Source organism: Papio anubis, chromosome 17, assembly GCF_008728515.1.
Source record: "Papio anubis isolate 15944 chromosome 17, Panubis1.0, whole genome shotgun sequence".
Taxonomy (NCBI): Eukaryota; Metazoa; Chordata; class Mammalia; order Primates; family Cercopithecidae; genus Papio; species Papio anubis.
The window spans coordinates 54,236,402-54,252,019 of record NC_044992.1 but is presented as its reverse complement, the minus strand read 5'-3'; the positions used below and the strand labels follow the sequence as shown (position 1 = coordinate 54,252,019).

The 15,618-nt window shown below is 38.5% G+C and overlaps 1 protein-coding gene and 1 non-coding gene across 11 annotated transcripts in view; one reads left to right on the top strand and one right to left on the bottom strand.

Annotated features, from left to right (window-relative positions):
* The window catches only part of LOC103878903 (EF-hand calcium-binding domain-containing protein 3), a 514,301-nt gene that overhangs the window by 332,401 nt on the left and 166,282 nt on the right, over positions 1-15,618 (bottom strand). For 9 of the 10 annotated variants that reach the window (XM_031657656.1, XM_031657654.1, XM_021929308.2 and 6 more), the window contains 3 exons: positions 11,526-11,597; positions 1,694-1,837; positions 662-733 (listed from right to left, as the gene is read on the bottom strand). The exons of the other annotated variant lie outside the window; for it this stretch is intronic. In XM_031657656.1, coding sequence (XP_031513516.1) covers positions 662-733; positions 1,694-1,837; positions 11,526-11,597 — 288 coding nt within the window. The remainder of the gene's footprint in view (positions 1-661; positions 734-1,693; positions 1,838-11,525; positions 11,598-15,618) is intronic. 10 annotated transcript variants of the gene reach the window in all.
* LOC116271109 lies at positions 1,582-1,643 on the top strand. The gene has a single exon (XR_004179550.1). It is a non-coding gene; the product is annotated as a U7 small nuclear RNA (small nuclear RNA).

The window sequence follows — 15,618 nt, the reverse complement described above, 5'->3', positions numbered from 1 at the left end:
GTGAATTTACTAATTAAATTAGCCTAAACATTGAGGAGACCCAGAAGTTCCACAGACTTTTTTTACATTGAGGATGCTGGTTAATTAAATATATTAAAAACAGATTACATACAATCCCTTATGGATTGGTAGTGGAGTAGTGGAAGAATACCATAAAGGAAGTGTATATGTTTCAAAATGTTCCTATATGTTTCTAAATATTTCAACAGTGAATTGTCTCATGACAAAATCTCATTTTAATAAAGAGATAATAGGATAGAGAAAAAGAAGTAACACTGATCTTATTGCCACAGAATTTTGGTAAAATAGCAGATATTTCCAACTGATAGCAGTCATCTTGGATCACAAACTTGGACACTAGGATGAATCATCTAGATAAATTTTGTCTATTTACTCTTTTTGAGTGATGAACAAATATACTACAATTCTAGAAAATATCAGTTGAGAAAACACCAGGACTAGAATCCCTTATTGATTCTTGATCCAATGTACATTTATTTATATGTGTGTGCATATTTACATATTTAGGCATACACACACACACACACACACACACACACACACACGTCTTTCTTTACAGCATTAGAAAACTGCATAAATGAATATAATTAACACCAAACAATTCCATTCAAACTTTTTATTGTTAAAAATTCTCACTCACTTGAAGCTTCAGTAAAATACGGCGTTTGCATCAACTGACTCAGGCAATCTTTTAAGTTCACTTTCCCCTCTTCTGAAAATGGAACATAAAGGGATGAATAACATTTGGTCAAAAGATACCAAGCAATGGTATTAGAAGATATCCATGCCTACTTAATCTTTAAGACTAAAATGTTTTCTAACTCTGATTCTGCTATACATACCTCAGAATAACTATGAAAAGGAATATGATTATGATGACTCTTGTGGTCATTTTTGTTGTAGTGTCAATGAGCATTTTGTGGATTTTACACACACCTTAACCAATTGGGCCAACTGTTTTGGTATGTTTCCTCTCCCATTTTATATTATCTTAATTTTTCAGTATCACAAGTCCTATAAGTGCCTATATTTTCAAGGAAGACAATTTATCTGCCAGAAAATAAGTCTTATAAACCAAACTCAACCATAATATCTAAAGAAGACTACGCTTATGAGCAAAAATATATTAGTAAAGGAAGTGTGCAATCTTTGGCTTTCTATCAGGCATATGCTTGGGACTTAAGATGAAAAAGAGCAACCCAAGGCTCTGCATGTAAACTAAACATTCCATTGGCAGGATTCTAAAAACTCCAGCATAGCCCATTGAGAATTCTAGGGAAACCCAACTGGTTGTGTGCATCAGCACACTAAGGATTAGGTCTTTGTTTCATGGGCTTGAGACAGCTTCACAGCTTCTGACAAACAAATAGGATAGAGAGAGGAAGATTATATTTTCCTAGGATACTCAATATTAAGATAATCCAGAACAAATTCTCATTCAGCCCTAAAAGGGAAAATCTAGAGTTGCCGAACTCATTGCATTTGATTCCTCATCACTTAAGCTCTTTGGATTCTGAGTGAAAGTAAACACAAGCCTTTTGTGTTTAATAAATGACTCAGAAGTGTTACAGCTCTTTTAGAATTTGTCTAGCAGGCTTTCTGGTTTTTGCCAGAAAACCCTTCAAAAAATTTTCTTTAAATAAAGAAATGACTCAGAAGAGAAAATACATACTATCAACACAAACGGATCCAAGCACCTCCTGTAATTCTTCCTCTGGAAAATAAATCCCCAGGCCTTTCAGTACAGAATTTACATCATCAGCATCAAGTTTTTCATTGGTGACTTTGTCTAAGGCCTTTGCAAGTTTGTTAACCTCTATCAAGATAAAATAGAAAATACTTTCAGTTTAGCTACAGTCATATTGTAAATAATAAACTACAGTTCAAAACATTAGTATAGGTACCTGACATCGTTAATTTAAAGATGATATAGCACAGTGCAATTCACCTTAAATACTCAGGGGAGGGATCATTCCAAACTTCATCATCCAAAAAAATCCTTGATAACATTCTTGGTATGTGCCCTTACAGCATTTTTATATTTTAGTGGTATTTAATTAAAACTCTTTAATGGCAAACTTTGTTTCAGTTAGCAAGGTATCCTGACCATTTTCCCTTTCAACACACTATTCTACCAGCACCATTTTAAATGACTGTATAGTATTCCACTGTATTAATATATCCTATCTTTCTAAATCAAAGTTTAATTGTTATCATAAGTGGAATCCTGATGATAAATTTTCTTAAACATGCATCTGTTTACTAATGGTTTTTTCCTAACATAAATTTCCAAAGTTAAATGGGGTGCACGGTTTCAAGGCCTTTGAGATACAATGCCAAATAATGAAAGAAATAGTCATTTTACCACATCCTTTCTAACTTCAACTTATTCTTTCTTCCTTTCTTATTTTTCTGAAAGAGCTTCTAGATGATAATGCCAATCCTCCCCTCCAATTCCTCCCCCTCAAAAAACAAACTCCTTTAGGAATTGAATTACACATATAAATTAATTTTGAGAAGTGACTTTAGTAAAATATGTGAAATCCATCAATAAAATATTTCTCCATTTATTCAAATCATCTTTTTCAGCTATCAGCTCTATGACAATGACTTTCAAATGTTTCTATCACTGAACTCATCCAAATTTTAGTTCACATGTCTAACTGTTCCCTACCTAACTCTTCCTTCAAAGCCTTCCTCCATTTTTCCCTAAAACTCTCACCTTCACCTGAACTCCTAAAATAATAAACGTGTAACCACTCATTTGATCTTTTGGTATATTAGTTACACTTTTATATAAATGGCTTATTTTTCCAGCTAGACTTTAATATCCTTGTGATCTACCTCTATACCATGCATATTTGTATTAAATATATGTATACTAATTATATTAACTTGTGATTATGGTATAAGATCAATTTTTCAACTAAACTAATAAGCTATAACATAGTTAAAAAAAATAATAATCCCTGAACTTGGAGTCTAATTTTTTTTTTTTTAGACGGAGTCTTGCTCTGTTGCCCAGGTGGGAGTACAGTGGCACGATCTCTGCTCACTGCAATCTCTGCCTCCCAGATTCAAACGATTCTTCTGCCTCAGCCTCCCAAGTAGCTAGGACTACAGGCGCATGCCACCACACCTGGATAATATTTTGTACCTTTAGTAGAGATGGGGTTTCACTGTGTTAGCCAGGGTGGTCTCGATCTCCTGACCTTGTGATCCACCTGCCTCAGCCTCCCTAAGCTTCACTTTTCTCATTCTTGATTATAAGAAACCTACTTAACACAGTAGTCAAAAGAATAAACTGTGTAAAACAAATTATATGAAAGTGTTTGGTAAAACACCAAACACTATACAAATGTATTACTATTTGCCAACAAACTAATATGATATTATTTGAAACCAAACAAAATATAATGTAATACTATAGACATTTTTGCCCTGAAATGCTTCTTAGACTAAAATAAGAGTTGGAGAAGAGTTTTGGTAACTTTATAAATCATTAGGCTATTAACTTATGGTTAAGTGAATTAGAGATTTTCAAAAGTATACTCAAAAGTTAGGGAGATATTTCACAGAGGGCAGCCATCACATGATGCCATGAAATGCTTCTTGGTGCCACAGTCAAGAAGACAACACCAAGTTGGATGAATCACTGATTTCAGTAAGTTAACATATATATCTCCATATGAAAAATTCATGGGGCAGCTTTGCCAAAATGGCTGAATAGAAACAGCTCTGCTCTGTGGCTCCTACTAAGAAGACAAAAAAGAAGAGTGAATTCTGCATCTTCAATTGAGGGACCAAAGTTCTGTCATTGGTACTGACTAGGTGGTCGGCGCAATCCATGGAGAGTGAGGAAAAGTAGGTGGAGGGAAGGCCCACCTGGGAGCTTCACAGGGCAAAAGGAGTTCCCTCCCCTAGCCAAGGAAGTGAGGGATTGTGCTATCCGTCCCTGAAAACCATGCTTTTCCCACAGATCCTTGCAACTGCAAATCAGGAGGTCCCCTCGTGAGCCCATGCCACAAGAGACTTCAGTCCCAAGCACAGAGCTGTGCAGACTCACAGTGGCTGCTCAGGCAGCAGGCACTGAGACACAAGTGTTTTTGCATACTCCAGCTCTGGGAACTCTGGTGAGGTAGGAGATCTGTCCACTCCCATGGGAAGGGGGCTGAAGCTGGAGAGTCAAATGGCCTCACTTAGTGGGCTCCACTCCCATGGAACCCCACAAGCTAAACCCCACTGGCTTGGAATCCCCCCCAGCCAGTACAGGAGGCTGGAGACCACCTAAGAACATCAAGTTCTGGGGTTGGGGAGGAGAGGCCACCATCACTGCAGCAGCAGTTGGCCATTTTTCCCTGCCACTGGTGCCAGCGAGACTGGGCAGTTTGGATGGGAGCAATTCCCCACCGTGCAGCACAGTGGCTGGATCAATTCGTGGTCAGACTGTTTCTTTATGTGGGACCCCAATCCACTCCTCCTCACCAGGCGGGGCCTCCCTGTAGGAATTTCAGCATCCCCAGCCAGCGGATGAGAGGAGCCCCTAGGAGGAGGGGAAGTTGCAGTATTATGCATCAATGGTCTTAGTCTTTTCTGCCTACTGGCTCTAGAGAGTCAGGGCAGCCTGAACAAGGGAGATTCCCCCCAGTACAGCACACCTACTCCACCAAGGGGTAGCCAGACTGCTTATTTAAGCAGGTGCCTGATCCCGCTCCTCCTGGCTGGGTGAGACCTCCCAACAGGAGTCTCCAGACACCTCATATAGGAGAGTTCCAGCTGGAATTGGTTTGGTGCCCCTCGGGGACAGAGCTCCCAGAGGAAGAAGCAGGCTGCCATCATTGCTGTTCTGCAGCCTCCACTGGTGATACCTCCAGGGGCAGGAAGGACCCGGGCAAATAGGGTCTGAAGTGGACTCCCAGCAAACCACAGCAGCCCTATGGAAGAGGGACCTGACTGCTAAAAGAAAAACAAACAGAAAGTAACAACAACAACAACAACATCAATGAAAAAGACCCCACAAAAACCCCATCCAAAGGTCAGCAACCTCAAAGATCAAAGGTAGATAACTCCATCAAGATGAGAAAGAATCAACTCAAAAAGGCTGAAAACTCAAAAAGTCAGAGTGCTGCGTCTCCAAATGACCACAACACATCTAAAACAAGGGCACAGAACTCGGCTGAGGCTGAGATGGATAAATTGACAGAAGTGGGCTTCAGAAGATGGGTAACAACAAACTTTGCTGAGATAAAGGAGTATGTTCTAACTTGTTGCAAAGAAGCTAAGAACCATGATAAAACACTATAGGAGCTGTTAACCAGAATAACCAGTTGAGAGAGAAACATAAATGACCTGATCAAGCTGAAAAACATAACACAAGAACTTCACAATGCAAACACAAATATTAATAGCCAAATAGACCAAGTGGAAGAAAGATAGCAGAGCTTGAAGACTATCTTGCTGAAATAGGGCGGGCAGACAAGATTAGAGAAAAAAGAAAGGAGTAAACAAAACCTCCAAGAACTATGGGATTATGTTAAAAGACTGAAGCTACGACTGATTGAAGTACCTGAAAGAGATGGGGAGAACAGAACAAACTTGGAAAACACACTTCAGGATTATATCCAGGAGAATACCCCCAACCTAGCAAAACAGGCCAATATTCAACTTTATGAAATCCAGAGAACCCCAGTAAGATACTCCATGAGAAGATCAACCCCAACACACATAATCATCAGATTCTCCAAGGCTGAAATGAAGGAAAAAATGTTAAGGGCAGTCACAGGGAAAGGCCAGGTCACCTATAAAGGGAAGCCCATCAAACTAACAGAAGACCTCTCACTGGAAACTCTGTAAGCCAGAAGAGATTGGGAGACAATATTCAACATTCTTTTTTTAATTATTATTATTATACTTTAAGTTCTAGGGTACATGTGCACAAAGTGCAGGTTTGTTACATATGTATACTTGTGCCATGTTGGTGTGCTGCACCCATCAACTCGTCAGCACCCATCAACTCGTCATTTACATCAGGTATAACTCCCAATGCAATCCCTCCTCCTTCCCCCTCCCCATAATAGGCCCCAGTGATGTTCCCCTTCCCGAGTCCAAGTGATCTCATTGTTCAGTTCCCACCTATAAGTGAGAACATGCGGTGTTTGGTTTTCTGTTCTTACGATAGTTTGCTGAGAATGATGGTTTCCGGCTACATCCATGTCCCTACAAAGGACAAGAACTCATCCTTTTTTATGCCTGCATAGTATTCCATGGTGTATATGTGCCACATTTTTTTAATCCATTCTGTCACTGATGGACATTTGGGTTGATTCCAAGTCTTTGCTATTGTGAATAGTGCCGCAATAAACATACGTGTGCACGTGTCTTTATAGCAGCATGATTTATAATCCTTTGGGTATATACCTAGTAATGGGATGGCTGGGTCATATGGTACTTCTAGTTCTAGATCCTTGAGGAATCGCCATACTGTTTTCCATAATGGTTGAACTAGTTTACAATCCCACCAACAGTGTAAAAGTGTTCCTATTTCTCCACATCCTCTCCAGCACCTGTAGTTTCCTGACTTTTTAATGATTGCCATTCTAACTGGTGTGAGATGGTATCTCATTGTGGTTTTGTTGTGCATTTCTCTGATGGCCAGTGATGATGAGCATTTTTTCATGTGTCTGTTGGCTTCATGTCTTCTTTTGAGAAATGTCTGTTCATATCCTTTGCCCACTTTTTGATGGGGTTGTTTGTTTTTTTCTTGTAAATTTGTTTGAGTTCTTTGCAGGTTCTGGATATTAGCCCTTTGTCAGATGAGTAGATTGCAAAAATTTTCTCTCATTCTGTAGGTTGCCTGTTCACTCTGATGGTAGTTTCTTTTGCTGTGCAGAAGCTCTTTAGTTTAATTAGATCCCATTTGTCAATTTTGGATTTTGTTGCCATTGCTTTTGGTGTTTTAGACATGAAGTCCTTGCCCATGCCTATGTCCTGAATGGTACTACCTAGGTTTTCTTCTAGGGTTTTTATGGTTTTAGGTCTAACATTTAAGTCTCTAATCCATCTTGAATTAATTTTCGTATAAGGAGTAAGGAAAGGATACAGTTTCAGTGTTCTACTTATGGCTAGCCAATTTTCCCAGCACCATTTACTAAATAGGGAATCTTTTCCCCATTTCTTGTTTTTCTCAGGTTTGTCAAAGATCAGATGGCTGTAGATGTGTGGTATTATTTCTGAGGACTCTGTTCTGTTCCATTGGTCTATATCTCTGTTTAGGTACCAGTACCATGCTGTTTTGGTTACTGTAGCCTTGTAGTATAGTTTGAAGTCAGGTAGCGTGATGCCTCCAGCTTTGTTCCTTTGACTTAGGATTGTCTTGGCAATGCGGGCTCTTTTTTGGTTCCATATGAACTTTAAAGCAGTTTTTTCCAATTCTGTGAAGAAACTCATTGGTAGCTTGATGGGGATGGCACTGAATCTATAAATTACCTTGTGCAGTATGGCTATTTTCATGATATTGATCCTTCCTATCCATGAGCATAGTATGTTCTTCCATTTGTTTGTGTCTTCTTTATTTCACTGAGCAGTGGTTTGTAGTTCTCCTTGAAGAGGTCCTTTACATCCCTTGTAAGTTGGATTCCTAGGTATTTTATTCTCTTTGAAGCAATTGTGAATGGAAGTTCATTCATGATTTGGCTCTCTGTCTGTTACTGGTGTATAAGAATGCTTGTGATTTTTGCACATTAATTTTGTATCCTGAGACTTTGCTGAAGTTGCTTATCAGCTTAAGGAGATTTTGGGCTGAGATGATGGAGTTTTCTAAATATACAATAATGTTATCTGCAAACACAGACAATTTGACTTCTTCTTTTAAAGAAAGGAATTTCCAGCATAGAATTTCACATCTGACTAAACTAAGCTTCATAAGTGAAGGAAAAATAAAATCTTTTTCAGACAAGCAAATGCTGAGAGAAGGCCTGCCTTGCAAAAGCCTCTGAAGCTCGCACTAAATATGGAAAGGAGAAAACCATTACCAGCCACTACAAAAACACACCAAAGTACACAGACGAATGACACTATGAAGCAATTACATAAACAAGTCTGCAAAATAACCAGCTAGTATCATGATGACAGAATCAAATTAACATTTAACAATATTAACCTGAAATATAAATGGACTAAATGACCCAATTAAAAGACACAGAATGGGAAGCTGGATAAAGAGTCAAGATCCATCAGTGTGCTGTATTGAAGAGCCCCATCTCACATGCAAAGACACAAATAGACTCAAAATAAAAGGATAGAGGAAAAATTACCAAGCAAATGGAAAACAGAAAAAAGAGTTGCAATCTAAGTTTCTGACAAAACAGACTTTAAACCAACAAAGATCAAAAAAGACAAAGAAGGGTAGTACATGATGGTAAAGGGTTCAATTCAACAAGAAGAGCTAACTATCCTAAATATATATGTACCAAATAAAGGAGCACCCAGATTCATAAAACAAGTTCTTAGAGACTTACAAAGAGACTTAGACTCCCACACAGTAACAGTGGGAGACTTTAACACCCCACTGTCAATATTAGATTGTTGGGACAGAAAATTAACAAAGATATTCAAGACTTGAATTCAGCTTTGGATCAAGTGGACCTGATAGACAGCTACACAACTCTCCACACAAAATGACAGAATATACATTCTTCTGAGCACCTTACTCTAAAATTGGCACTTACTCTAAAATTGATCACATAATTGTAAGTAAATCATTCCTCAGCAAATGTAAAAGAATTGAAATCATAATAAACAGTCTCTCAGACCACAGCACAATCAAATTAGAACTCAAGATTAAGAAACTCACTCAAAACCACACCACTACATGGAAATTGAACAACCTGCTCCTGAATGACTCCTGGGTAAATAATGAAATTAAGGCAGAAATCAAGAAGTTCTTTGAAACCAATAGGAAAAAAGAGACAATGTACCAGAATCTCTGGGATGCAGCTAATGCACTGTTAGGAGGGAAATTTATAGCACTAAATGCCCACATCAAAAAGCTAGAAAGATCTCAAATCGACACCCAAACATCACAATCAAAAGAACTAGAGAACCAAGAGCAAACAAACTCCAAAGTTAACAGAAGACAAGAAAAAACCAAGCTCAGAGTGGAACTGAAGGAGAAAGAGACGTGAAAAAACCCTTCAAAAAATCAGTGAATCCAGGAGCTGGTGTTTTGAAAAAAATAATAAAATAAATAGATCTCTAGCTAGACTAATCAAGAAGAAAAGAGAGAAGAATAAAATAGATACAATAAAAAATGATAAAGGGAATATCACCACTGACCCCACAGAAATACAAACAACCATCAGGGAATACTATAAACACTCCTATGCAAATAAACTAGAAAATCTATAAGAAATGGATAAATTCCCAGGAATTTATCCACATACACCCTCCCAAGACCGAACCAGGAAGAAGTTGAATCCCTGAATAGATCAATAACAAATTCAAATCAAAACCACATTGAGATACCATCTCACACCAGTCAGAATGATGATTATTAAAATGTAAAGAAAAAACATGCTGGCAAGGTTGCAGAGAAATAGGAATGCTTTTACACTGATAGTGGGAATGTACATTAGTTCAACCATTATGGAAGATGATGTGGTGATTCCTCAAAGATCTAGAACTAGAAATACCATTTGACCCAGCAACGCCATTACTGGGTATGTACCCAAAGGAATATAAATAATTCTATTACAAAGACACATGCATACATATGTTCACTGCAGTGCTATTCACAATAGTGAAGACATGGAATCAACCCAGATGCCCATCAATGACACACTGGATAAAGAAAATGTGGTACATATACACCATGGAATACTATGCAGCCATAAAAAGGAAAAGATCATGTCGTTTGAAGGACATGGATGGAGCTAGAGACCATTATTGTCATCAAACCAACACAAGAACAGAAAACCACCACACATTCTCACTTTTAAGTGGTAGCTGAACAATGAGAACACGTGGACACAGGGAGAACACCACTACAAACTGGGGCCTGCCTATGGGTGAGGTGTGGGGGAGGGAGAACATTAGGAAAAATAGCTAATGCATGCTGGGCTTAACACCTAGGTGAGAAGTTGATAGGTGCAGCAAACTACCATGGCGCAGGTTTACCTATGTAACAAACCTGCACATCCTGCACATGTACCATGGAAATTAAAATACAAATAATTTTTTTTTAAGACAGAATCTTGCTCTGTTGCCCAGGCTGGAGTGCAGTGGTGCAATCTCAGCTCACTGCAACCTCCACCTCCTGGGTTCAAGCAATTATCCTGCCTCAGCCTCCCGAGTAGCTGGGATTACAGGCGCCCACCACCACACTAGGCTAATTTTTGTATTTTTAGTAGAGGCAGGGTTTCACCATGTTGGCCAGGCTGGTCTCGAACTTCTGACCTCAAATGACCCACCTACCTTGGCCTCCCAAAGTAAACTACAAAAGAAAAAAAAATTCACATGTTCTCTATGCAACTATTAAAAAATGAAGAAACCTCTTTGTGCTCTGATATAAATAAATATTCAAAATATATTGCTAAATAAAAAATATCAAGGACACAGACATATGTATACATTATACTTGTATTTGTATAAAATTAATATGGAGAAAAAATGCATATTCATATTTACTTCAATGTTCATAAAAATATCCAAATGCGGCCAGGTGCAGTGGCTCACACCTGTAATCCCAGCAATTTGGGAGGCTGAGGCTGGTAGATTGTTTGAGCCCCCAGGAGTTCAAGACCAGCCTGGGCAACATGGCAAAACCCCATCTCTCCAAAAAATAAAAAAATGTGCTGGGCTTGGTGCTGCGCACTTATAGTTACAATTACTCAGGAGGCTGAGGCAGCAGGATCACTTGAGGGCAGGAGGTTGACACTGCAGTGAGCTATGATCGCACCACTGCACTCCAGCCTGGAAGACAGAGAAAGACCATTCCCTCCACCCACCCCCCCAAAAAAATCTCCAAATGCTCCTTACATAACAAATGTTTATGAACTAACTACAATGGTTAGTTATTGGGAGAATTAACTACAATGGTTAGTTGTTGGGAGAAAGAGGTAGGAATTGGATAGTTAGAGACCAGATCAGAGGGAGATTTTAACTGTAGATATTTACATACTTCCTAATTTATGATCTGTGTAAATGTATTATCAAATCAGATATTTGAAACTTATTAAAACGTTTTAAAGGCAGATATTTTTGACATCCTTTTTAGAAAATGTACTGTTTTCTTCAATTATGAACTAATAACTAATGTTAAAAACTAGACTTAAATGAACATAGGATTCTCACCTTCATGTGAACTCTTAAAATACCAAATGTGTACCACTCATCTGATCTTGTAGCACATTAGTTACATTTTTATGGAAGTGGCCTGTCACTTTCAACAATTATAGTAAACATTTTCTATATTCTCAACGTGTATAAAACTTCCTAATTATTCTCACCTCTAAAATCTTGTAAACGCCTATTGCTTTTCAATGCTAAAATGGCACTCTTTAGGGAAGTGTCTCCCTTTTCTGTAAAGAGAAAAAACAGAACAGAGATATATTAATAGATTCAAGAAACAAAAGACTTACTTAGTGAGCTAACTTGGTTCACTTATTATCCCCTTAAATAATCTTAATGATTTTCTACCCTGTATACTTTTGCCCAAAATGCTGTCTACTCTCTACCTATCCAAATCCTATTCATAACAAAACTAGCTCATAAGTAAAAGCCTTCCCTTGATCCTACATTTCTTTCTAACTATTGCTCTATCCCTTTCCTTTCCTTCACAACCTAATCTCTGGAGGAAAAAAATGTTTCCATTGATCATATCCTCACTCACAATCTCAAACTAGTGCTATTCTGGCTTCCACCTCCACAAAGATCATTCTCAGAAGTTCACCAGTTAACTATTTATTGCCTAATAATGAGCACTTTCAACTTTTGGTCTTTAACTCTTCAAACTCTTTCTTCCCTTTGTTTTGTTGCTACAGCTTTCTCTTGGTTTCCTTCCTATCATTCCGGTTATTTCTCCTTCTCCTTCTCCTTCTTCTCCTTCTCCTTCTCCTCCTCCTTCTCCTCCTTTTTTTTTAGATGGAGTCTCGCTCTTTTGCCCAGGCTGGAGTGCACTGACGTGTTCTCAGCTCACTGCAACCTCCACCTCCAGAGTTCAAGCCATTCTCCCACCTCAGACTCCTGAGTAGCTGGGATTACAGGTGCACGCCACCATGCCCTGCTAATTTTTGTATTTTTGGTAGAGATGGGGTTTCACCATGTTGGCCATGCTGGTCTCAAACTCATGACCTCAAATGATCCACTCACCTCGGCCTCCCAAAGTGCTGGGATTACAGACGTGAGCTACCATGCCCGGCCTCTTTCTTCTTACTGTCCTTTATAAACTACTGTTTCTCCATCATTGCTTAAATATCAGCATGCCTCATTTCTCTCTCCTTGGCTCTCTTCTCTGATAATGGTGATGTACAGATGGGGTTTTGGTGTGGATGTCCTTTCTGTTTGTTAGTTTTCCTTCTAACAGTCAGGACCCTCAGCTGCAGGTCTGTTGGAGTTTGCTCGAGGTCCACTCCAGACCCTGTTTGCCTGGGTATCAGCAGTGGAGGCTGCAGAAGAGTGAATATTGCTGAACAGCAAATGTTGCTTCCTGATCGTTCCTCTGGAAGCTTCATCTCAGAGGGGTACCTGGCCGTGTAAGTTGTGAGGTGTCAGTCTGCCCCTAATGAGGGGTATCTCCCAGTTAGGCTACTTGGGGTTCAGGGACCCACTTGAGCAGGCAGTCTGTCCACTCTCAGATCTCAAACTCTGTGCTGGGAGAACCACTATTCTCTTCAAAGCTCAGTTGGAAATGCAGAAATCACCCGTCTTCTGTGTCACTCATGCTGTGAGCTGGAGGCTGGAGCTGTTCCCATTCAGCTACCTTGGAACTGCCCCCTTGGCCCTCTTCTCAATATACTCTATAAACTTTTCCTAAACTCTCTTATAACTATGAACTGTATGTTGATGATTCCCAAAATTACATAATCTTCTAAATCCTTTGTTGTCATTTCAACAATATTCCTAGCATCTTCACCAGGTGTATATTCCATCTAAGGAAACCACTTTCTCTGCACATCAGTAAGAAGCAACTCCTTATCCTTTAAAATTTTATCATGAGATTGCAGCAATTCAGTCACATCTTCGGGATCCACTTCTAGTTCTAGTTTTCTTGCTGTTTCTACCACATATGCAGGTACTTACTCCAATGAATTCTTAAAGTTATCATGAAGGTTAGAGTCAACATCTTCCAAATTCCTGTTAATGTTGACATTTTGACTTCCTCCCATGAATCACAAATGTTCTTAATGGCTCTAGAATGAAGGGTCCCTTCTAGAAAGTTTTTATTTTACTTTGCCCAGATCCATCAGAGGAATCATTATCTATGGCAGCTATAGCCTTACCAAATGTATTTCTTAAATAACAAGACTTGAAAGTCAAAATTACTCCTTGTTTCATGGGCTGCAGAATGGATATTGTGTTAGCAGGCATGAAAACAACATTCATCTCCTTGTACATCTCCATCAAGAGCTCTTGGGTGACTAGATGCACTGTTAATGAGCAGCAATACTTTGAAAGGAATCCTTTTCCTGGCAGTAAGTCCCAACAGTGGACTTAAAATTTTCAGTAAATCATACTGCAAACAATGTGCTGTCATCCAGGCTTTGTAATTCCATTTATAGAGCAGAAGCACAGTAGATTTCGCCTGTGCTAGTAGTATCTGAAGAGCCCTAGGATTTTCAGAATGGTTAATGAAGTTAATGAATAACTTGAACTTAAGTCACTAGATATTAGCCCCTAACAAGACAGTCAGCCTGCCTTTGAAGCTTTGACCCCTTCTCATCTCTATTTATGAAAGTCCTAGATGGCACCTTCTTTCAATAGAAGACTGTTTCATCTCCATTGAAAATTCGTTGTTTAGTGGAGCCACCTTCATCAATTATCTCAGCTAGGTCTTGTAGATAACTTGCTGCAGCTTCTTTAGCAGCACTTGCTGCTTCAGCTTGCACTTTTATGTTATAGAGATGGCTTTTTTCCCTAAACCTCATGAACAAACCTCTGCTAGTTTCAAACTTTTAGTCTGCAGCTTCCTCACCTCTCTCAACTTTACCAAGGTTTTGGTTTCAAGAAACGTTGTGGCTGGTTTGATCTTCTATCCAAACCACTAAAACTTTTTCAATATCAGCAATAAGACTGTTTCTCTTTCTTGTCATTTTTAGCTCTTTTAATTTACTTCATAAACTTTTTGCCTTCAAAAGTTGGCTAACTATTCAGCACAGGAGGCGTAATTTTCAGCCTAGCTCAGCTTTCAACATGCCTTCCTCACTAAGCTTAATCATTTCTTACTTAATCATTGCTCGCTTTTATATGTCAGTAATGTGCAACTCTTCCTTTCATGTGAACACTAAGAGGCCATTGAAGAGTTATTAATTGACTTGATTTCAATATTGTTGTGTCTCAAGGAATAGGGGGGCCAAAGGAGAGGGATAGAGAATAGGGAAATGGCTGGTCAGTGTAACAGTCAGAATACACACTTTATCAACTAAGTTTGCCATCTTATATGGGTGCAGCTCATGGTACCCCCCAAAATTACAACAGTAATATCAAATATCATTGACCACAAGTCATCAAGTCATCATAATAGATATATAAATAATTAAAAATTGTGAGAATTACCAAAACGTGACACAGAAACATGAAGTGATCACATACTGTTGGAAAAATGGTGCCAATAGACTTGGCTGAAAAAGGGTTGCTATAAACCTTCAATTTGTAAAAACACAATATCTGCAAAGTACAATAAAGCAAAGTGCAATAAAATGAGGTATGTCTGTATTTCAAAACTCAACTCCAACATAATTTTCTCCAGGAAGCCTCTTCTTATTACCTTATCCAACTCTGGGTGGGTTAGGTTCATGCATATTGTATATGTTCCATAACACTCTATGTTTACCTCTATCATAGTATTTAACTATTGGTATCCTCATTGTTTCTATCTCAGTAGTCTGTAAACTCTTGAGAAATTCTCTACATATTTAATTCCTAGGAAGCAATAAGTGCTAAATAAACTTTGAATGAATGAAACAGCTCTTCTCTAAGCTCTTATTCAACTCAGTATCATCACTGTTTCTCTGGCAAGTATTCAAGAACTTCCACATAACACTGCACAATTCGCTAAACTTTCATCTCCTATATGTTACACACCTTTTTGTTGTATTTTTATTCATATTTTATATATATACTTTGTCTCACTAACTAGACTGAAAGTTTTCTAAGTGTGAATATTTTATATTTCTTTGAATTCATTATGTATTACATAATTCCTGACAAATAACAGGCACTCATGATCAGGTCTGTCACATATAACTATGTAGGCTGGGTTATACAACACTAAGGGGTACTGTTCACGCAGAGATAATGTGCTTCTGAAGTTATGCCCTGCAGTGACCCCAGTCAATAAACTGGTTAAGCAATGCCAAATCCATTTAATAATGTAAAAAAGAA